The sequence below is a fragment of the Panthera pardus genome, unplaced genomic scaffold (assembly GCF_024362965.1).
Source record: "Panthera pardus isolate Hobbes unplaced genomic scaffold, ASM2436296v1 HiC_scaffold_15, whole genome shotgun sequence".
NCBI lineage: Eukaryota > Metazoa > Chordata > Mammalia > Carnivora > Felidae > Panthera > Panthera pardus.
In genome coordinates this window covers 40,790,765-40,815,586 of record NW_026526710.1, presented here as the reverse complement: position 1 = coordinate 40,815,586, position 24,822 = coordinate 40,790,765, and the positions used below count along the sequence as shown (strand labels likewise).

At 43.6% G+C, this 24,822-nt stretch overlaps 1 protein-coding gene across 2 annotated transcripts in view; it reads right to left on the bottom strand.

Moving 5' to 3' along the window:
• Window positions 1-24,269, bottom strand: part of LAMA3 (laminin subunit alpha 3) — a 272,359-nt gene extending 248,090 nt beyond the window's left edge. For both annotated transcript variants that reach the window (XM_019465535.2, XM_019465536.2), the window contains exon 1: window positions 23,728-24,269. In XM_019465535.2, the coding sequence (XP_019321080.2) occupies window positions 23,728-24,018 (291 nt within the window). In that variant the 5' untranslated portion in view covers window positions 24,019-24,269. The remainder of the gene's footprint in view (window positions 1-23,727) is intronic.
• Between the last annotated feature and the right edge of the window lie 553 nt (window positions 24,270-24,822).

Sequence of the window (24,822 nt, the reverse complement as noted above, 5' to 3'; positions counted from 1 at the left end):
GCCTCTACTACAAAGCTGTAATCATCAAGACAGCATGGTATTGGCACAAAAAAAGACACATAGACCAATGGAATAGAATAGAAACCCCAGAACTAGACCCACAAAAGTATGGTCAACTAATCTTTGACAAAGCAGGAAAGAATATCCAATGGAAAAAAGACAGTCTCTTTAACAAATGGTGCTGGGAGAACAGGACAGCAACATGCAGAAGAATGAAACTAGACCACTTTCTGACACCATTCACAAAAATAAACTCAAAATGGATAAAGGACCTGAATGTGAGACAGGAAACCATCAAAACACTAGAGGAGAAAGCAGGAAAAGACCTCTCTGACCTCAGCTGCAGCAATTTCTTACTTGACACATTCCCCAAAGGCAAGGGAATTAAAAGCAAAAATGAACTATTGGGACCTCATCAAGATAAAAAGCTTCTGCACAGCAAAGGAAACAATCAACAAAACTAAAAGGCAACCAACAGAATGGGAAAAGATATTTGCAAATGACATATCGGACAAAGGGCTAGTATCCAAAATCTATAAAGAGCTCACCAAACTCCACACCCGAAAAACAAATAATCCAGTGAAGAAATGGGCAGAAGACATGAATAGACACTTCTCTAAAGAAGACATCTAGATGGCCAACAGGCACATGAAAAGATGCTCAACATTGCTCCTCATCAGGGAAATACAAATCAAAACCACACTCAGATATCACCTCACGCCAGTCAGACTGGCCAAAATGAACAAATCAGGAGACTATAGATGCTGGAGAGGATGTGGAGAAATGGGAACCCTCTTGCACTGTTGGTGGGAATGCAAATTGGTGCAGCCACTCTGGAAAAGTGTGGAGGTTCCTCAAAAAATTAAAAACAGACCTACCCTATGACCCAGCAGTAGCACTGCTAGGAATTTACCCAAGGGATACAGGAGTACTGATGCATAGGGGCATTTGTACCCCAATGTTTATAGCAGCACTTTCAACAATAGCCAAATTATGGAAAGAGCCTAAATGTCCATCAACTGATGAATGGATAAAGAAATTATGGTTTATATACACAATGGAGTACTACGTGGCAATGAGAAAGAATGAAATATGGCCCTTTGTAGCAACGTGGATGGAACTGGAGAGTGTGATGCTAAGTGAAATAAGCCATAGAGAGAAAGACAGATACCATATGGTTTCACTCTCATGTGGATCCTGAGAAACTTAACAGAAACCCATGGGGGAGGGGAAGGGAAAAAAAATGAGGTTAGAGTGGGAGAGAGCCAAAGCATAAGAGACTCTTAAAAACTGAGAACAAACTGGGGGTTGATGGGGGGGTGGGAGGGAGGGAAGGGTAGGTGATGGGCATCGAAGAGGGCATCTTTTGGGATGAGCACTGGGTGTCGTATGGAAACCAATTTGACAATAAATTTCATATATTAAAAAAAACAAAACAAAAACAAAAAACAAAATGTGAGGATAACCAGGATTGGAAAGGATATGGTATGAGTGTGAATCGGCACAAAGACTTTGGAAACTGTTTTGGCATTATCTCATAATGTCGAAAATTCACATTTCTTGTGACCCAGGAATTCTACTCGCAAGCTCATAACCCATAAATTCTTGCACAATCTTGATGACATCATGTTCAAGAATATTCACAGAAGCACTGTTCACAAGGTCAAAATCCTGGGAATAACCTAATTACCCAGCCACAGGAGTGACAATGAATCACAGCAGTGTATTTACACAAGGAATTAATAAATGACCAACAATGAATAAATGAATATATTTGACAACACGAGCAACCCAAATGAGAAGGACTTACTATTTAGGAATATACAGAGTTGTAATGAAAACTGTATACAAAAGAAAAATTAATAAAGGATTCAGAATGATGGTTACCCCAGACTGTGGGAAACAGAGAGACAGGAGGTGAGGAAACTGTATGGTTAGATAGATGTTATTATCAAGGCATTGTTTTTGGTTTTGGTAGCAGATACTTGGATGCTTGTTATACTATTTAAAATCCATCCATCCATCCATCCACATATACATTAAGTCAGACCATGCAAGGACCAATGATGAAAGCATGTCATTAAACAGAGGGTTATGAATAACCCATAATCCAACTCTGCCTCTGAGGTCCAATATTTTTTAAATACCCATAAATAGGGGCGCCGGGGTGGCTCAGTCGTTTAAGCATCTGACTCTTGATCTCAGCTCAAGTCATGATCTCACAGTTTGTGGGTTGGAGCCCCGCATCAGGCTTTGTGCAGACAGCGTGGAGCCTACTTTGGATTCTGGGTCTGTCTGTCTGTCTGTCTGTCTCTCTCTCTCTCTCCCCCTTCTCTCTCTCTCTCTTTTTCTCTCCCTCTCTCTCTCTCAAAATAAATAAACTTAAAAAAAACAACCTTAGGAGTAAATGAAAGCAAGACTAAAACTGAGAGAAGTCAGAGAAGAGGGGGACAAAGAGAAGAGGAGGATTCTTTCACTCTTGTGTTCGATTATTCATCCATCCATGTGACAAACCTGTGCGGGTATTCCTCTGTATTCCAGAGAGGAGGACGCTAAAAGACAAGGACAAGGGACTTCTCTTGGGAATAGGGACAAGGGATGCATGCTCTGAATTGTGTCAAGGCTATTATTAGCTTAGCCGTATGGAAAACAGCAAATATAACAGAAGGGGCTAGAAGGAAAGGGGACAGAATTGTTCAAATAAACAATGAAACAGAGTTGAGATCTAAGGTTGAAAGGTCCCAGAAGAGAAGCCCAATGTTTCAGAGACCCACCAAGTGGCTTTTTCAGAAGCACAGGAAAAAAGTCTTTCCTAGTTCCTAACATTTTTGATGATTGTCCTCAGCTAAAATCCTCTCCTATACAATGCTTCCCATCTAAATTCACTGTATAACACTGTAAGGTTCTAAGAAACTAGAGGCCGATATTACAGCAGTGCTCCCTAATATAATTTTATTGTTTGAACACTCATTCCTTTATTTGCCGTTTCAGAACTGTCTACACATGTAGAGCACTGAGTTGGATGGCAGGGATTAAAAACAAACACACAAACACTAAGAGTTGACCCCTGTCCCTAAAGATTTAGCGAGAAGAGAAGTGACTGAAACACCACGTATTACTGAAAGGTGTTGGAATCGAGCTGGCACAGGGATGTGGGAAAGCAAGAGAGGCATGCCATGCTTGATTTTGCTTTATCTTCACAACACTCCCAGGCTTATATCGAGGTATTGAGAACTCAAAGGTTTGAGGAAGAGAAGGCTCAGAGAGGTGAAGTGCCTCACCTCAAACCACACAGCCAGGATGTGTAGGAACCAGGCCCTGTGTGTGGGTCTGGTAATGTTACTCACAGCCAGATGCCTTCCATGCTGATCTAGCTGCTCTGGGAGCTCCATCAACTAGCCCTGTCTTACATTTGGACGGACTGAAACAGCAGTTATGCAACTTTCCACACACCTGCCCCCAACCTGGGACAGAGACCCGGTTCCGGAAAGTACCCTGTCCCATAGAAGTGTGGATGAATGCCCTCATGGCAGGCTCGGCAAACCCAGCAACAGGAGCACTTAGCCACACTTGGCCGTCAACAGCCAAATTATGTATCAGCTCGTTCATGCCACCACAACCTTCTCCTAGCCATCACTCACAAAGGTCCCCAAGCCACATGCCTTAAAGGCACTATCTCAAGTCCTCAACCCAAGCCAGCCGGAGCCCTGATGTGCAGAACATTCTGGAGTGTGCCCATTCCAAACATAAGATTGCTCTTCCCAGGGGGGCCTGGGTGGTTCAGTCAGTTAAGTGTCCTGACTCTTGGTTTTGGCTCAGGTCATGCTCTCAGGGTTCGTGAGATTGAGCCCAGAGTTGGGCTCTGAGCTGATACCAGGAAGCCTGCTTGGGATTCTCTCTCTCCCTCTCTCTCTCTCTCTCTATCCCTCCCCTGCTTGTTCTCTCTCTCCCTCTCTCTCTCCTCTCTCTCTCCTCTCTCTCTCTCAAAATAATAAAATAAATAAACTTAAAAACCAGATTGCTCCTTCCCAGACCTTCTTCAGAATTCCCCCTTCTGAAAGGCACAAAAGCACATCAGCGTGGTTACTGATGATTAAGACAAGCAGTTTGCCCATTTCCTGCAGACCCATATGTCTGCACAGGGTGGATGAAGGGTAATTACACAGCACAAGAGAGCGCCCAGCTCTGCACCCCACAGATTTCACCCCACAAGTGCAGCATACACATGTAGTGTGCTGAGGTCCCAGAGGTAAGGATTTGAGAAATCTTTAAAGCAAAGGGCTCAAGGTTGGTTCCAGGTATTTTTTTTTTTAATGTTTATTTATTTTTGAGAGAGACAGAGACAGAGACATAGCGTGAGTGGGGAAGGGGCAGAGAGAGAAGGAGACACAGAATCTGAAGCTCCAGGTTCTGAGCTGTCAGCACAGAGCCCAACGCAGGGCTGGAACTCACCAACCACGAAATCATGACCTGAGCTGAAGTCAGATGCTCAACTGACAGAGCCACCCAGGCACCCCAATTCCAGGTATTTTTTTAAAGATAAGAAAAATTTTTGCAGAGAAGAAAATGGCTACAAAATTTACACTTATTACTCAGAAATGGTGTCCCTACAAGCCAAATTCTGGAGGTTTTCTTTTTTCAACTCATTTCAAAAAGGTGCGTTTCAGAGTAGAACGATGGAGGTTTAAATCCTGCCTCCACAAGTTACATGTTCGCCGAATTATTTAGCCTCCCTTGAGCCTTGTTTTCTCTTTGTTAAAATGGGCTAAACCTCCATTCATATGCAGTGGTTGTAAAGAGTCAATGAGATGTCATTCATAAAGTGATCCCTCACCATCAGGATTGCCAGCAGGCCACTGGGGTGTTTGTTTAAAATTCAGATCTCAGGTCCTGCACCCCTGTCTGGAGGCTGTGTCTCTGGGGAGGGGCAGACCAAGAATCAGAATTTTTTTTCCATAGGTATTATTATTTTTTTTTTTTTTTTTTTTTAGTGTTTATTTATTTTTGAGAGAGAGAGAGAGAGAAACAGACAGAGTGCGAGCCGGGGAGAGGCAGAGAGAGGGAGACACAGAATCCGAAGCAGGCTCCAGGCTCTGAGCCGTCAGCACAGAGCCTGATGTGGGGCTCGAACTCAGGAACCATGAGATCATGACCTGAGCTGAAGTCAGATGCTTAACCGACCGAGCCACCCAGGTGCCCCAAGAATCAGAATGTTTAGCAAGTGCCTCAGCTGAATCTTCCACACACTGCAGTCTGGGACCACAGAGGCAGCGGTGACAGGCACAGGCAGAGTGACCACTAGTCACTAGTGACCCTCTCAGCAGCAGCCACAGAAGTAGCTGCATGGATGGTAGTGATGACCAAAGGGAACATCTACATGCTAGACAGGACACCTTGCACTTTGCACATGGTGACTTGATTTGCACGATAAATCTATCAAGGTGAGTGCAATCATTAGGCCCTTTTGCAGATAAGGAGACAGAGGCTCAAAGAGGTTGAGCAACTTGCCCAAGTGGTGCAGCCGAGACAGGAACCCAGGGGAGGATGCTCAGATACAGTGTTTCACTCTATTCTCTTTTACTCTCCTAGAAATTAATTCACACATTCTCGATACCTCCTCCTTCCTCTTCCCTCTTCCCTTCTCCTGATGAATTTACTGAATTTGCTCATCTTCCTAACCCACAAATTTCCCTGCATTTGTGCCCACATACCCTCCTTGCCTCCCACTGCTGCAGAGAAGCTGTCTGTGCTCCAAAGTTGCCCCATCTCCCACAAAGACTGAATCTGTCCCTCCTGCCCAAGGGCTCAAGGGCTTTGCATCTGCAATTACACCCTCTAAACACACACACTCTCCTGCATCTCAATTTAGCACTCTACTGGATCATTCCTATCAGGAGACAAACACACAACCCCCCCACTTCCCGCTTTCTTCTCCTCAATCACTCTATTCAACCCACGCTGACACAAGTATGTTCCTGCCGCAGTGTCTTTGCATTTACTGTTCCCTCTCTGGAGAACATGCTTTTCCCAGACTTAAATCCCTTCTCTGAGAAGTCCTCCTTGTCCACTCCATCAAAAGCAATGCTGTACTCTGCCATCTGCTTCTATTGTCCCAACCGCTTCTCTGCCTTCTGGCTAAGATCAAGTACACTTCCATTGTCTTATCTGCTTTCTCTTTCTTCTGAGCAGGAAGCACTTACCATTTGCTAATTTTGCCATCATCTTTAATGCACTGTAAGTGCCTTGGTAGCAGAGACTTGTTCACTACCCAGAACAGCATCTGGCAGAAAGTAGGCACTTAACATTTGTTCATTTAGTCGGTCAATTAAAATGGCATAAGCTATTTTGTTACTTCAGGAAATATACTAGAAATTGATAAACGAGTTAATCAGTGATGAAGAGGAGCAGATGGGTAAAAGAAATGTGTGTGTGTGTGTGTGTGTGTGTGTGTGTGTGTGTGAGAGAGAGAGAGAGAGAGAGAGAGAGAGAGATTTGACCTTTAATGTCAGAAGCTAAACTCCTGATGTTAAAAAAAACAACAGGAAATTATAGACTTACACCCTTGTCACTAAACTCACTAGAAAACACAGTGTAATTAAATCCAATCCTGCTTTTTCTCCTCTAATGGAAATCGACTTGCTCATTCCTTCAGGGACTCCCAGGGCGCATCCTCAGCTCCTAACTTCTGACCACCTGCCTGCTCTGGCCAGGAAGCGCTACTCGTGCTCAACTCAGCTCTCCCATCTTTAGCTGGTACCTCTCCTGTTTCAGAGACTTCTCAGCTACCGACCCTCCTTGCTTACCTTCCCGTCGTGGCCAAATCAGAGAGCAAAGAAAGAAAATGCTGGTCATTCTGTTGGCCATAACATGTTTCTCCCCTGTGATTTCTTTCCATTCAAGAGGTTTCCCTCTCCCAATCTACCCCAGCTATCCCATCTGGCCTCTTTATCAAGGCCTTGATATCTCTACTTTTTCAATAACTTTAATTAGAGTTACCACTTATTAAATACTATGTCCCAGATGCACATGGTTTTCTTCACGTAATCTTCAGAATAACCTTATGAACTAAATGGTATTTATTGTATCCCCATTTTACAAAAGATGAAACCAAGGCTCACAGAGGTTATCTGACTCACCCAGGATCACATCCTTAGGAAGAGTTGCTTTCAGAGCGAGCTCGATTAATTCCAAAGCCCATGTTCTTAATTCTGACACTATACAATCTACTTTTGGGCGTTCCAGGACCAACCGGTTCCTTCTTGAAAGAGCCCCAGAAGTTCTTTCTGCAAGTTTTTAAACTCCTATTTTAATGATCTCCATAGATTCCTCTTCCTTCCACTTCTCCCTCTATTCTCGTTCCATGTCGTTCGTGTTGGCATTTCACTGGCAATAAGGGGTCACCTGAACTTGTACTCGCATGTAGGTCACCTGCTCTAACACAAGCTCAGGTTTACGAAGTGAGCCATGTCACATTTTTGCTTGCCCACTCAGTGCCCCAAACCCAAAGTACTTCCTCCTAAGAGTTTCATGCCAAAGCCTAGATTTGTGAGAACAGGTCTGCCCTAATTGTACATTCATTCAACCATCAGCTACTGACCTGCTAAAAGTGAGACACTGCCCTTAGGGAGATAGTCTGACCCTGATCTGATTCATTCCTCAAGCCAAGCCTTTCTCTTTCAATTCCATTTCAGTTATTGATCTCCTTACAAAGTAGTTATACTCATCACTTCTATTTTCCCACTGTCCCGTTCCCCCAACTCTTTTGTACAATGTTTTAATTTTTTTTACGATTTCAAGTTAATTTATTTATTTTCAGAGAGGCAGAGAGAGAGGGAGAGAGAATCCCAAGCAGGCTCTGCACTCACAGTGGGGCTCAATCCCACAAATGTCAGATCATAACCTGAGCCGAAATCAAGAGTTGGACACTCAACCAACTGAGCTACCCAGGCGCCCCATGTCTAACGTTTTTGAATTTCATCAGTCACCTAAATTCTTTTGAGGACCAGAAAGGGCATAAATACATACAAAAATAAAATGAAGTATTTATAAATTCTGGAAAGGATACAGAAGTCTCTTTCAGGTGTAACATTCAAAATACATGGGGCGCCTGGATGGCTCAGTGGGTTAAGTGTCAGGCTTCCACCCAGGTCATGATCTCAAGGTTCGTAAGTTCCAGCCCCGCATCAGACTCCCTGCTGTCAGCACAGAGCCTGCTTCAGATCCTCTCTCCCAATCTCCCTCTGCTCCTTCCCCACTCATATGCTTTCTCTCTCTCAAAAATAATAAATAAAAAAATATTTTAATACATAACTAGGGCAGCATGGCCTCCTGAATTCCTAGAACATGACACGCACATTCCTACCTCCAAGCCCTCGTACCTGTTCCCTCTGCATGGAACACATTTTCCCACCCTCTTGATGGGGCTGATTTCTTCTCAACCCTTGGGTTTCTGTACCAATAAGACCTCCTTAGGAAAGCCTCTCCATCTACCCAACCTAGAGAAGTTTCCCTTCATTAATCACTATGACAAAATCCTGTTAACTCTCTCTAAGACACAATAGCAGTCTAGAATTATATTTGTTTACTCATCGGTTGCAGTCTCTCCTTAGAATGTCACCTCCATGCAGGCAGGGACTTTCCCTGCCTTGTTCAGATTTGTATTCTTGGCCCACTGCATCTCCATCCTCTGTGCCTGGCACATAAATGTCAATTTATATTTGTTCAATACAAGAACAGATGATATTACACACAAATGTGTGTACACACACATCTCCAGGTAGCAGTTCTTTCCTTCATTGATAAGAATCTACATTAAGAAGCACCCACGGGGCGGGGCACCTGGGTGGCTCAGTCGGTTAAGCATCCGACTTTGGCTCAGGTCACAATCTCACATTTGTGAGTTCGAGCCCCGCGTCAGGCTCTGTGCTGACAGTTCGGAGCCTGGAGCCTGCTTTGGATTCTGTGTCTCCCTCTCTCTCTGCTCCCGCTCACTCTCTCTCTCTCTCTCTCTCTCTCTCTCCCCCTCTCTCTCCCTCAAAAGTAAATAAAAACATTAAAAATTAAAAAAAAAAAAGGAAGAAGAAGAAGAAGAAGCATCCACAAAACTTCTACCAGCTTCTTTGAGCTTCCAGGTGCTGAGATGATCAGTGAGGACAACAAGCCAATCTGAAAGTAGTAATCAAAATTGTATTCACTTACTGTAATAGTGAAGGCAAGAGACAAAAGGTGTCGGCGTCCCAGTGATCCACTTTTCCCCATGGTACAGCACCAGGCAGGGGTCAGATGACAGGAGAAGTATCTCACTCCCCAGGGACCCAAGTCCAAAGGCTCCTGCCTTTTTATGAGCCCAGAGGGTTGACAATGAGGAGAAGGGAAGAGCAGGAGTAGAAAAACAGTCAGAGTGGGGAAAACTGCCTCAGCCCTAGCACCCATGAGAAGTCCCCGTAGAGGCACCTGGGAAGTGCCAGGGACCTCCACTAGAGGTCTCTCAATAGAGGCTCCGGGGCTGAGAATGCAGAAACACATATGGGCACGGCTGGTACCAGGGGGACCCGAATCCTTGGCTGCAAGTCCCTCCTTGTGTACAGGTCTGGTGTGGGAAGCACAGCTTCCCCGTGAGCCCTGCCAGTCAAACCCTTGTAGCTGTCCACGGATGGGCCTAAAAGATGGCACACAGGATTTTGACCTAGCAAAGGGCTCTCTTCTCAAAATATCCCTTCAGTGGTTGAGTACACTCTGCCCTGGCAGCTCTTTCTTTTTTTTTTTTTTTTTTTTTTTTTTAATTTTTTTTTTTTAACGTTTATTTATTTTTGAGACAGAGAGACAGGGCATGAATGGGGGAGGAGCAGAGAGAGAGGGAGACACAGAATCTGAAACAGGCTCCAGGCTCTGAGCTGTCAGTACAGAGCCCGACGCGGGGCTCGAACTCACGGACCGTGAGATCATGACCTGAGCCGAAGTCAGACGCTTAACCGACCAAGCCACCCAGGCACCCCTGGCAGCTCTTTCCATGGCCGATCTCAATCCCTTGTGCTGCAACATGACACATCCCCTTCTATTTTGTCTTCAGTGAAGGTGGAGAACCGCCAGGTACAAACATCTCCGTAATGGCTCTGAAGGCCCCTGGCCTCATCTTCCTTGTTCTACCATGGTTTGTTTCAGCCCCGATCCTCCTAAGCTAGAGTGGTAAGTGCTGTATGTAAGAGCCAGAGAAAACAACACCCAGGACCAAAGCAAGCAAGCGATCAAAGAGAACGGAGGCTGCAGGTAACACCAAGTGAATGAAAGTTACAAAGACTTCCATGGTGCTCAGGGAAACGGAAGGAAGACTTTATCACTACTGGAAAGTCACTTCCACGGCTATATTTTTACTCAGATGGAAGTCTACTAAGTTGACCTAAAAGATCATGAAATAAAACAAAAGAAAAAAAAAAAAAAACTCAACTAGTTTATGGCAATCTTACCAAGAGATTTTTCCTAATGAGGTCTCCCTCCATTTTCTGTTCATATTTCTGGTTCATTAAAAACATTCAAAATCACATTAAAGATACATTAAGTGATCAGGTGTCAAAATGAAATAGGAAAGCCACCTGGAAACAGAGAAGACAGACAGGAACATGTGAAAGTCTGACGTTTTTGTTCTCATCAAATCCCTGTGCAAACTACCTTGCATAGAATCTCTGCCACCAGTGCCTTCTGTGCACACAAATCCTCAGCAATATTTAGTCTCTGCAGAGCCAATCCCAGGACATAGGGAATTGGGTCTTTCATTTCACAACCCCACCCTTCCCCTGACGTAGCCCGTGAGCCCTCATTAGTGGGAAAGGAATCATCCAACCACTGGGCTCTATGCAGAAAGGAGTCCAAGGCTCACAGTATCCAGGAAACTTCCACGGTCTCACCTGCATTAGTCAATCCTTATTTTACGCCCCTCTGATATGTTCTTCATATTTAAAGATGCCTCAGTGTGGGTGATCCCTAAATATTTGTTCAGCCAAGAACAATACTCATTCTACTTAGAGATATTTTGAGTTGCTAGGTGGCAAAGTCTCAAAAGCAGAGACCCTAGAACTACCTGGAGAGTCTCATGCAGGGCCCTTCATCCTCCACTCTCCCATTACACAGATAACTCATACACTGAATAGTCAAGAAGTACTACTGACTCACTGAGAGACTGATTATCTGATTTAAAGTTACTAATATGGACTGAATAGTTATGCCCCCCTAATTTCATATGTTAAAGACCTAACCCCCAAGATGATGGTATTAGGATGAGTTGAATGGGCTTAGTGCCCTTACAAGAGAGGCCCCAGAGAGATCCCTCACCTCTCCCACCATGTGAGGACATAGCAAAAAAATATAAACTAGAAGTGGGCCTTCACCAGACACTGAATCTGCCCTTGACCTCGGATTTCCCAGCCTCTAGAACCGTGAGAAATAAATTTCTGTTGCTTGTAAGTTACCCAATCTATAGTATTTTGTTATGGCAGCCCGAACCAACTAACAGTGTATTAGTCTCCCAGGGCCACCATTGAAAACGTTGTGCCATAAACCGGCTTAGAACAACAGAAATGTCTTGTCTCATAGTATGGAAGCTAGAAGTCTGCAATCAAGGTGTTGGCAGGGCCCCGTTTCCTCTGAAATCTGCAGAAGGATCCTTCCTTGCCTCTTGCCGCTTCTGGTGGCCCAGCCCTAGTCACTGGTTTCAACCAGTATATCAGATATCCCTACTTTGCAATTCAACACATCAGGGCCACAACTGTCTTTCAAAGGCAGGTTATTGAAATCCAGGTACTTTTTGGTCAAACAGCACTTCTATCCAGGTGTTGCTATAGTATGAAAATTCTATGATGGTATCAGCCTTTGAAAGTTTCTTCAAAAAGCATCTATGGAGGGGAGGCTGGGTGGCTCAGTCAGTTAAGTGGGCAACTCTTGATTTCAGCTCAGGTCGTGATCTCACAGTCATGAGATGAAGCCCCGCATGGGATCCCCTCTCTCCTCTCTCTCTGCCCTTCCCCCACTCTCGTGCATGCTCTTTCTCTTTCAAAATAAATAACGTAAAAAAAAAAAAAAAAAAAAAGCATCTATGGAGTATCTGTGATGCACCGCCACAGGGAAGACAGACATGAGCAGGAAAATGCGGCGCCCTGCTCAGGGAGCTACAGATCTAATAAGGACATCAGATGTGAAAACAAATGGCTCCCAGGTAATGAAGGGAATTAGTGAGGTGGTGCACAGTTTGGCTGAAACTCTGGGGGAGGGGCAGTTAGCCTGGCAGTGGCAGCATAGGATAGTAAGAGCATGAACTCTGCGGCCACGGGGCTGCACCACGCGCTAGCTTTCTGATCTTAAACACATACTGAACCTCTGTGTGCTTCTGTTTCCTCATCTGTAAAATGAGCATGCTAAGAATACCCCCTTGACAAACTGCTGTCAGGACTAAGAAGTCAGTACATGTAAGGTGCTTTCCAACAGTACCAAGCAAGCATCAGTAAATATTGCCTAAGTGTGAAATTTACACCTTGCACTGAGCAGCAGACTAAGTCCCCTGATCCCTATTACTCACCATGCTGCCTCTTTATTTGGTATCACTTCTGTACACAGTACGTGCAATATATGGTGTAACTTGAACGTAGTAGAGAATTGTTCCTTTTCCCCACTCCTCACAGCTAAGCTATGCATAAATAATCGAATTCAAATTCATCTTCCTTTCTGGCTAATATCCATTTGTTAATTGCATGTGTATTTTCTGAGCATTCAGGATGGGAAAACCACTAAGAAAGTACAATATGTTTATGACACTGAAAAACTGGCAGAACACGTGAGACTCCATGAGTTGGCTTTCCCCAGGGCAGTTTCCACCCTGTTGGCATGAGGGATCTGATCAAGGCCCTGCTAGCTCATGCAAAAAGCTCTTTTTATATGAAGCAGAAAAAAAAGGCTCCCTGCCCCTGAGCAGATACAGCCTTGCCCAGGCTGGATTTCAGTCGCCACTTGTCCCTTGGCCAGGAGCCCATGTATGCAGTCAGTTCCACTGACTAGGACCACTGAGGTACCATTGGGAAAGTCTTTTCCTCACTAGGCAAATGGTTCCAGAATGTTGAGCAAGGGTTAATGCAGGCTCATGAAAGCCTAAATCACAACCAGAAAAAAATTTATGATCTGGAAGAATGTATTCTTGCCACCAAAATTGCCCTGAAAAAGTTAATACCTCCCCCCTCCAAAAAAAAAAAAAAATGTTACCTTTTTTTAGAATGATAAAAAGTTGTTTAATGTTTGATAAACAAATTCAAGTGCATACAGAAATTTCCTTGAATTTAATAAAGATGCTAAAAATGTTCTTTGGATTTTTTTTAACAGTTTCTTTTTACATACAGAGAAACAACCCCATCAACTGTCTGCATCAATAATCCTCGCTGGTGGGCTCACCATTTACCAGGAAGACATCATGCAGCACAACCCATCCCACAGACTGTCAGACCAGCAGGGACATCTAACTTGAAGGACCATCCCTAGATCTCTTTAATCAAGACTGCTCATCACCCGGAGGCCTTTAACTACCAACTAGCAATTACCTACGAGATCAATGAACCCAGCCACTGGCTTCACTGAAGTGTGACCACTGCCACTACTGCTAGTGGTGATGTCTATACCCCATGCTGACTTCAACCACTGAAGATGCAGGTGTCGTAAAGAAGAGGAAAAAGCCTCCCTCCCCTTCACGCACAACGTGAAAAGCGTGCATAAGGCGACCGAACTGAGGGTTATGGATTCATCTTGGGAAGGCCAAAAGCGACACTAACGAGATCCTTAGCCTGGTCTACCAGAGGACGGGCCTCCGCAGGAGCACGCTCCACTTTCTGCAACAGACAAAGGGTTGTTACCACCTCCCTGCAAAGGCTTTCTGTCAGATTTTCGCTTCAGGATGCCTGATGAAGTAGAAGGCCCAGGAATGTCTTCTCCTGGAGGCTTTCTCGCATTTCCTTTGTAACTTTTTCCTCCTCGCATGCTGTCCCACATTTCAATCATCTGTCTCCTTTTTTTGTTCTTTAGGCTGTCTTAGTTTTTCCTTATACTTTTCAACTTGTGCATTCAATTCCGCTGGCATTTTCAAATGAGCAGCTGCTAAAGCCTCTTGTCACTTAAAATTTGTTTAATGTTTATCTATTTATTTTGAGAGAGAGCTAGCAGGAGTAGGGGAGGGGCAGAGAGAGAGGGAGAGAGAGAATCCCAAAGAGGCTCCACACTACGAGCGCAAAGCCAATGATCTCACAACTGTGAGATCATGACCTGAGCCGACACCAAGAGTCAGACGCAGGAAGCACACCCCTCTGTCTCCAGGGCCAGCTGCACAGACAGCCGCTGCTCATCCAACTCCGCCACCACTCTCCCTGCAAAATGTTTCTTCAACTGATATAAAAATGTGCCCCTATGTAAATAAATAATATCTAAACTAGTCATTAATACAGTACCAAAACAATTTAACAGTTATTCTGTAAAAGTCTCTTTGCCGGTGGATTATTTAGCATGCCAAATATGTTCAGTATATAATGTACTGTACATTTCATTCTTAAAAGAACTCTTGATAAAAAAAAATTTTTTTTCAACATTTGTTTATTTTTGAGAGACAGAAAAATACAGAGCATGAGTGGGGGAGGGACAGAGGGAGACACAGAATCCAAAGCAGGCTCCAGGCTCTGAGCTGTCAGCACAGAGCCTGACGCAGGGCTTGAACTCTTGAGCCATAAGATCGTGACCTGAGCCAATGTCAGACACTTACCCAACTTAGCCGCCCAGGCGCCCCTATTCCAGTGCCAATTTTTATTTATTTTGTGCTCCTTCCTTGGAACCAACTCGTTTTTCCAGAAGCATCACTTGTTTGTTTGTTTATTACGGGTGTGGTGTTTAGAAACCAAGATCTGGGTATGAGGTACCATTTAGTATATGTTCATTGTTCCCAGTGTATCATTGCTTCTAGATCCCTTCAGTGGACAGAGTTAGAAACTTAACTCCAAGTAGGAAAAACTCAGAGAGGTCCACACCAAGACACACTGTAATCAAACTGTCAAAAGACAAAAAGAGGGGCGCCTGGGTGGCTCAGTCGGTTATGCGTCCGACTTGGACTCAGGACATGATCTCATGGTTTGTGAGTTCGAGCCTCGTATCGGGCTCTACACTTACAGTTCAGAGCCTGCTTCAGATTCTCTGTCTCCCTCTCTCTCTGCCCCCCCACTGTGCACACACACTCTCTCTCTCAAAAATAAATACATGAACATTAAAAAGAAAAGACAAAAGTAATCTTGAAAGCAGCAAAAGAGAAACAATTTATCACATATAAAGGATCCTCAATAATATTAACAGCCTATTTCTCATCTGAAACCATGGAAACCAGAAGGCACTGAGATAACATATTTAAAATGTTGAGAGGAAAATAGAATTCCGTACCTGGTAAGTTATTCTTCAAAAATGAGGGAGAAATGAGGACACTCCCAAATAAACAAAAGCCAAAGGAGTTTATTGCTAGTAGACCTGCTCTATTGAAGGTTAAAAAGCTAGAGAAGCTAAAGGAGTCTTTCAGCTGAGATTAAAGAACACTAGACAGTAACTCAAAGCCATGCAAAGAAATAAGAAATACCAGGACAGATAACTACATAGATAAATACAAAAGCCAGCATTATTGAATTTTTGGTTTGTCCCATACGATTTAGAAGAGATGCACAGAACAACAATTATATATGTATGTCAACGGGCAACAATGTAAAAGATCTAATTTGTTAGGGCACCTCAGGGGCTTAGTCAGTTAAGCATTGGATTCTTGATGTCAGCTCAGATCATGATCTCAAGGTTTGTGAGAATAAGCCTCATATCAGGTGTGCTGACAGCGCAGAGCCTGCTTGGGATTCTCTCTCTCCCTCTTTCTCTCTCTGCCCCTCCTCCACTCATGCGCTTGCTACCTCTCTATAAAATAAACTTTTTTTAAAAAAAAGATCTAATTTGTGACAATAACATAAAGAGTGGGAACAGACCTGTATAGAAGCAGAATTTTAGATGCCACTGATGCTAAGTTTGTATCAACTCAAGTAATCACTATGAAAATAACCAAAAAATATACAGAAAAGTAAATGAGGAAATCAAAATGGTTTATTAGAAAAAGAAATTAAACACAAAAGAAGGTAGCAATGGAGGAATTGAGGAACCAAAAAATAGAGGACATACAGGAAACAAGTAACAAATGGCAGAAGTAAGGCCACTTTAAATGTTAATGGATTAGGCTTATAAATTATCACTTATCAATAATCACTTTAAATGTAAATGGATTAGACTTCTAAATTAAAAGGCAAAGATTTGCAGAATGGATTAAAAAACAAAAAACATGATACAGATCTACCAGAGATTCACTTTAGACACAAAGACACAAATAAATTGAAAGTGAAAGAATAGAAAAAGGTATTCCCTGTAAAGAGTAACCCAAAAAGAGCTGGGATGGTTACACTAATACCAGACAAAATAAATTTTAAGCTAAAAATTGTTACAAAAGATAAAGACAAACATTACACAATGAGGGAAGGGCCAATCCTTCAAGAAGATGTAACAATTTAAATATATCTATACCAAACAAAAAAGCCTCATATGTACAAGAAGCAAAAATTGAGGGACCTGAAGGGATAAATAGTTCCATAATATTAGTTGGAGACATCAGTTCTCCATTTCAATAATAAGTAGTTTCTCGAAAACTTAAATATAAATTTTCTATGTGATCTAGCAATTCCACAGCTAGGAATCTACCCAAGGAAACTGAAAACATATGTCTACACAAAGATTCGTTTGTGAATGTTCATGGCAGCATTAACTTATAGGAGCCCAAACCTGAAAACAATCCAAATGTCCTTGATTGGGATAAAGAAAATGAGGTGTAGCTATACAATGGAATACTATTTTCTGCAACAAAAAGAAACAAACTACTAAATCATACAAAAATATTAATGAACTTCAAAATCATTATGCCAAGTGAAAGAAGTCAGACGCAAAAGACCACATATTGTATAATTTCATTTATATGAAATTTACAGAAATGGGAAATTTTTAGAGACAAAAATAATACTAGTAGAGAAACTGAAAGCATAAACACAAGAAAACTTTTGCGGCTGATGGAAATCCAGTTCTACAACTGGATTCTAGTGATAGTTGCACAACTCTATAAATTAATTAAAAAATATTTAATTCAGGGGCGCCTGAATTAAATATTTTTCAGTAGGTCGAGAGTCCGACTTCAGCTCAGGTCATGATCTCATGGTTTGTGGGTTCGAGTCCCATATCGGGTTCTATGCTGCCAGCTCAGAGCCTGGAGCCTGTTTCGGATTACGTGTCTCCCTCTCTCTCTGCCCCTCCCTCACTTGAGCTCTGTCTCAAAAGTAATAAACATTAAATAAAATTTTTTTTAATATTTAATTCACACTTACAATGGATACATGTTATAGTACTTAAATTACACATCAATAAAGCTGTTAAAAATGACTCATACTTCAGTCTAGTTTTGGTAAAAAATATGAAGAAAATGTGTAGTTTTCACACTCATATGTGCACTGAAGATGTAAAATGCACACAGCTAACTTTCTGTAATGAGTTAAGCACACTTTTCTTACAAGTCCTTTCCTTTGCCTATGACTACATACTTCTTTTTCTCAGATTAAATGATCCACATTCTCAGTGGCACAGGTAATTCAGAGCATGAAGTAAGATCTTGCAATTCAAGGACTGAACATTCACTTTCAACAGCCCTGAAAGTCCATGAGCTCCAGTAGTCTGTGATTTGTTGAGAAAAAATTTTAAAAATGTTTTAATGTTTATTTTATTTTTGAGAGAGACACAGAGTGTGAACAGGGGAGGGGCAGACAGAGAGGGAGACACAGAGTCCGAAGGAGGCTCCAGGATCTGAGCTGTCAGCACAGAACCCAATGCAGGGCTTGAACCCATGAACCCTGAGATCATGACCTGAGCTGAAGTCGGACGCTTAACCTACTGAGCCATCCAGGCACCTCTGTTGAGGAAGAAATTTAAATTGCTGACGTCCTGCTATGTGGAACCATGTTCCACCTCACCCTGGTGAGTGAACGTGGCTCTCCAGAGGAAAACATGGATGTTTGTCTTCTCCAAATGATTTGTGCATAAACTTTCATTGCTAAACTTTGGCCAATGTCCATAAACACAGAACTATTAGGAAAATCATTTTTTAAAAAGTATTATTCATCTTTAATGCAAACTGGTGCAGCCATTCTGGAAAAAAAGTATGGAGGTTCCTCAAAAAATTAAAAATAGAACTATCCTACGACCCAGCAATTGCACTACTAGGTTTTTATCTAAGGGATACAGCTGTGCTGTTTCGAAGGGGCACATGCACCCCAATGTTTATAGCAGCATTATCAACAATAGCCAAAGTATGGAAAGAGCCCAAATGTCCATCAATTGATGAATGGATAAAGAAAATGTGGTATATGTATACAATGGCATATTACTGGGCAATCAAAAAGAATGAAATCTTGCCATTTGCAATACATGATTGGAACTAGAGGGTATTATGCTAAGCGAAATTAGAGAAAAAACAAATATGACTTCACTCATGAGGACTTTAACACACAAAACAGACGAACATAACAGAAGGGAAGCAAAAATAATATAAAAGCAGGGAAGGGGACAAAAACATAAGAGGTTCTTAAATACGGAGAACAAACAGAGGGTTACTGGAGTTGTGGGAGAGGGGATGGACTAAATGGGTAAGGGGCATTAAGGAATCAACTCCTGAAATCATTGTTGCACTATATGCTAACTAACCTGGATGTAAATTTTAAAAAATAAAATTTAAAAAAAGGATTATTCATCTTTAAATTGCTGACTGTAGTCATTTGTCTGAAGTTTCAAAATAACACACCTAAGAATTGTTACAAATGTATCAGTGGAATAATGAATGTCTTCATTTCTCAGCCCTTGTTCAAGACTTTCCTATCAGTTTCACAAAGGAAAAGGCCCTTGTTGAAGCTAACAAATGGTTTCTCTTTCACAATAGTTCTATAAACAGCCTTGGTCAAATTGAGTTTCCTGTTTATGACCATTAGTCCAAGTTACACAAACACACAACCTAGCCTGCTTTGTGCCAAGCATTCCTGCTCTTGGCTGTAACTGACCAGTGTGTGCAAGCTCCCCTACCACTGTCATTCAGGTCAGATACACGTTCCTACACATAAATTATAATGTAATTAAGGAACATACAAAAGATGTGTTGAATTGTCAATGTACAAAATCGGCATCATATATTTGGTAAATAGGTTCACTTCGTTCCTTGTGAGTGTAGTGTTAATGCCAAACTAAACCAAACACAAGGTTATATTTTCAGTGCAGCCTTCCACTAACATTTTACCATCATCTCTAGCAGATGTCAGAAATAATAATGTGTTTTGATTCCATAGGTAAGTAAACATTTAAAATTGAAGCATAAAGTGTGACAGATTTCAGTGGGAGTTTCTTCTCAGAGGAATAGAATTAATTTGTGCATTTTCCTTGTATATTCTTTTTTTTTTTTTATTTTTTTTAACTTTGTTTTTATTTATTTATTTTTGAGACAGAGAGAGACAGAGCATGAACGGGGGAGGGGCAGAGAGAGGGGGTGACACAGAATGGAAGCAGGCTCCAGGCTCTGAGCCATCAGCCCAGAGCCTGACGCGGGGCTCGAACTCACAGACCGTGAGATCGTGACCTGAGCTGAAGTCGGACGCTCAACCGACTGAGCCACCCAGGCGCCCCTTCCTTGTATATTCTTTACAAACTTCTTTACCGCCTTTAGCTGTGTCTTCACCATCCTCTCCTTCAATATTTTCTGAGCACATATACTGTACCAGCCTTTGCGGTTAAGCATGGGATACAGCTGTGAACCAGACAGACAAAATCCCTGAATCATAGAGCTCTCAAACACCAAAAACTTTATGTCTGAGCAGTAACAAGTATATAAAATCTTATTTAATGAATTTGAAGTCCAGAGAAACCACAGCAGATACTTTTCACACAACAAACAAAAACCTCAGACTTTGAAAATCCTCTACCTATCGACACATGCTACCATTCAAGTATCAGAATTATTATTACAGAATCAGAACCATAAGCCCAGGTTTTATTCAAAGACATGACTTTTATTCATTTTTTACATTTTTTGAAAAATCCTTCTGCCTGAAATTCTAAACCCTGGCTGGCCCTAAAGATTTATTTTTAGAAAGCTGAAAGAAATAGAACTTATTAACTCTTCTCCATTTCCCATCTTGAGCTATACATAAGTAAGATTCAAGATCATCATCATTCGGGTACAACCAATTGATCAATCCCAGTCTCTCTTCCTTTTCCCACTCATCTCCCATCACCCCACAGTTTTCTGAAAGGCAGGGTCTATACCAGGTGTTGCCAACAATGGGCTAGAGTGAGCATCTCATAGCCCAGCTCTTAGAACTCCCCTTCCCTGTCTCCTCTGTCCTCATTAGGTAAGAACCTCTCACGTGAGCAATCAGTGAGATCTCCTCAAGCCCTCAACTGTGAAAGCAGAAAGCACTATTCAGCAGCAACTTTTGCTCTCCTTATTTTTAGGGAAGGATACGGCATAACACCAGATGGCATTATTTTTCCACTGTCTATGGCCTGGGCTAGAAATGCAGTCTGCTGCATGACCTCAGAAAAGCCACTTCCTACTCTATCTAGGACTGTGAACCAAGGTTTAAGGACCAAGGAAACTCCATCAGACCAGAAAATAGGACTTTTCTGGACCTCCAAAAAGTAGTATCAACCTATGAGCACTCAAAAACAAAACAAAACAAAACGAAACAAAAAACAGTGAGGAGGGGAATGAAGATCAGTCCATTCCTAGGCAAATCCATGGGAGAGGAGACAGCTGAAAATTTCTTTGATACCTTTCTTCTGCTTGCATTTACTCTTTCCATAATTAGGACAGTTCTCTCCAAGCTGGATGTGCCAGACAATCCAATGGGATGCCAGAAGGGAATATTAAAACTTGTTTATTTTACTTAAAAATGAAGAAACTCAGTCTTACTAATATTGAATGTGCAGATGGCATAGGGCCTTTACCCTGTCCTCAAGTCACCTGGTCACAATGGTCCTGAGAGTCTGTCTGTCCAAGGGAAGAGGAGGAGGGGTTCCACCAGCTATCATCTGACCATGACACATCAAAGCTTGCATGTGCCTGGTTAAGTGGACATGTGGATTCTATTCTCCTGAAGGGCAGAACAGTTCCAAACTTGTACTACAAGGAGGAGTGATAATGAAATTGTTTTGATGGCACAGATTCACCGGTTCTCTCATGGTAACCTACTTAAAAGAATTTGAAATTTAAAGATGAGTCACACTTTTTTTTTTCCACAAAAATCCCAAATCTGCTTATTCTGGGATGACATGGGCTGCCAGTAGTACACGACCTGATAGATATTTACAAAAAATAAGGGTACTTACCAAGGTAAAGGTGTTGTTTTAACGACGTGTGAAAAGGTAAATACTGTTCTAAAGAAATGGATGCTTTGGGTTTTTTTAAGTTTTTTTTAATGTTTTTAAATTTTTTTTTAATGTTTATTTTTTGAGAGAGAGACAGAGCATGAGCGGGGGAGGGGCAGAGATTGAGAAAGACACAGAATCCGAAGCAGGCTCCAAGCTCTGAGCTATTTGCACAGAGCCCAACGTGGGGCTCGAACTCACAAACCGCGAGATCATGACCTGAGCCGAAGTCTAATACTTAACTGACTGAGCCACCCAGGTGTCCCAAGAAATGTACACTTTGAAAAGAGTGTTTTGGGAAATAGATGTTTGGAAATGTTTCATTTTTTGGCTGTTGAAAAGACAGAATTGTGTTACTCTAAAAGTTCTTATGTTTGCACATTTTAAAAACAAGGACACAGAATTTTGTAATATATTTTAATATTAAAAAAAAAAGGACTTGCAGTGAGTTTTGAATCACTAAACACACTACCTTCCTACCTTCCACTAAAACACAATACCTTCCTACCAAGAAGTACTTAATGCCATTTGAAAAGCAAACATTGACTGGCCAAGTGTCTACTTTAAAAAATTTTTAGAATAACTGGAGGATGGGGCAGAAAGATGAGTAGCATGATTTAATGAATTCAGGCAATATCAGACCTGTGGAGTTACACAGAATCCCACGCTCAGAAAGTCCCCTCAGTTAATTTAATGTTCCGCTATCACCATTTGAAATTCCTAATTTTTGGACAAGGTGCTCCACATTTTCATTTTGCACTGTACTCTGTGATTATGTAGCTGGTTCTGGAACTCAGTGGTCAATGCAGTCCTTCTGGAATCTACCCATTTTTTTTTTTTTTTGAAGTATCTTTCCAGCTAGGACAATCACTAATTTCAAGCATTAATGTAAAACCAACCTTGAATTGCTGGGTCATAAGTGCTCAACTCAACTTGTCAAAACTATTCATATAAATAATTACATCTGGATATTTATAAATAGCTCTACACAATAACAAATTAAGTATTTAGAGAAAGCAAAATTAAAAGGCGCTGTTAATAAAATTAAAAGCATTTTCATCATTGTCATTTTAATTTTTATTTCTATTCTTGTGTGTTTTATAGTACACACAATATACTAATAAAGCAATACATACACACAATTTATAACTGCACGTTCAACAATTTGTTGTTTATGGAAATGCACAACCAAGAGTTTCTACAACACTGACCTAGATTCTCAATGACAATCCTTTGCCTTTGGAGCCCAAGCTCCAAAATCACTCCCTCTTCCGGCAACACTTTCCTATTCCTCAGCAATATTTCCCAGTAGAAGGAGGGAGGCAATCATGAATTATGGCTCAGTGTAAAGAAAATTTGGAGTCAGGACTGGGTTCAAATCTCCCTACCCTACTTGAAGACGCTGGCACGTTTCTCAACCTGCTCGCGGATCCAGTTCCCAGAGCTGTTGTGAGGGTCGTGTGTCAGCACCTGGCACACGTCCAGATGCTGATTAAGCACCAGCAACACTATCATTCACACCAGGTGTTCGCACTGAGTCGAACCCTGAGCGTCGGACCCTGAGCGTCGCGTCCATTGCTGTCCATTTCATCTCACTCACCCCAGAGACCCTGAATGGTGGCACTTCAGGCAGTGCGGTGAGGTGCATCTTTTGGGTGACATCGGAGTGATACTACCTATATAACCTAAAAGTTCTCTCCAAATACGCCACGGAAACCCACTGCTACCAACTTCTCCGAATAAGGTCGGGGAGAAAGAAGGGCCTAGGAGGAGGCGTCCAGGGCACTCAAGGCCTGGTCAGGCGCTACCTGAGTGACTGGGGCAGGACGGCAGGACTGGGCGACAGTTCCGTACTGTGTACGCACTTCGGGGCGCACCTTGGGACTTTCTGCTCAGCGCGCCCAAACTTAACCTCAGCCTTCACTCACCTCGCGCGCTCTACCCGTCCCTGCCTCGGGCGGCGCGTCTGCAAGCCTGGTGCCCCGCAGGTGCGCACCTCCGCACCGCGCCTACCACCGGGGTCGCCGGCCCGCGCGGGGCTGGGGGACCCCGTCCGGGTCACCTGGGCTCTCCAGCGTACGCTGGGGAAAGACCCCCTCCCTCCGCGTGTAGTCGCTGGGCAGAGCACGCTGGGCAGAGCGGGGAGGGGGCCCCGCCCCCTGCAACCCCTCGCTCGCTCTGGGACCTTACCTGGATGGTGTGGCCGCTGCCCGGGGCGGTGGGCCCCCCCACCAACTTGCAGTAGAGCTCGGGCCGGGGCCGCGCGCCGCCAGGCTCCCGCTCCCCGCAGGTGGCGGTGGCCCAAATCCTCGCCGCCTCCGCCAGATTGAAGTAGGGCGGGTGCAGGCTGAGCCGGGCCGCGGCCCGGGGTTCCCGAGAGGCGCTCACCGCCCGCAGCAGGGGCGGCGGCGGCAGCAGCAGCAGCAGCAGGAGCAGGACTGGCCTCGTTGCCCAGCCTGGAGCCCACGCAGCCGCCGCCATCCTGCAGCGCACGATCGTCCCGGGAAGAGCGAGCTCAGCCCGGGGTGTGGGCGGCGGCCGACCGCACCCCCGCCCCACGCGCCTGGAGCCCGCGGCGTGGGGGCGGCTTCTCTGGTCTGGAACCTGCAGCGGCTGGAGCCAGCAACCAACGGAGCAGGAACTGACAGCGCCCAGCCTCGGGCCAGGAGACGAGGTCTCTGCGAACGCGCTGCGCGCTGCAAACTTCGCGGGCGGGGAGCGCGGAAGGCGTTCCCGGGCTCCTACCCTGGCGGTTGCGGCGGGGGCCGGGACCGCCCCACCTTCCCACGCCCCGCGCAGAAATCAGATACTTTTCCTCTCCAGCTACTCACGGTCACACACCAGTGAGGAAAGCCAGCTCTGGACCTCGGACAAGGGAGTCGGCTTGCAGAGAATTTGGGTGAGACATCAGAGCAAGCTGGCGCTGCCTGCAGAACTTACATCAAAGACATTGTGGCTTCCCGGACAAGTCTCAATTGTCAAAAGACAAGTCCCGTCAATTCTCAGACACTGTGCGCCAACGATAGAAATGGCACTGCCGCCACGTACCGAGTCTGGGATCCAAGGAGCTGACGGAGAATTGGGAGTGGCGGGACATACACATTTAAAAGACAGCCAATAGCGGAGGTTGTCGCTTGCCAAACTTGTGCAAAGGCACTTTGGAGGAAATCCTTTAGGTGCCCAATCTGCTAAATTTTACAGATAAACGGAGAGATGTTGAGCGAATTACTGACGCTGTCAAGCTGGCTTCGGAGCAGAGGATACCCCCACCCCGAGGCTGAGATT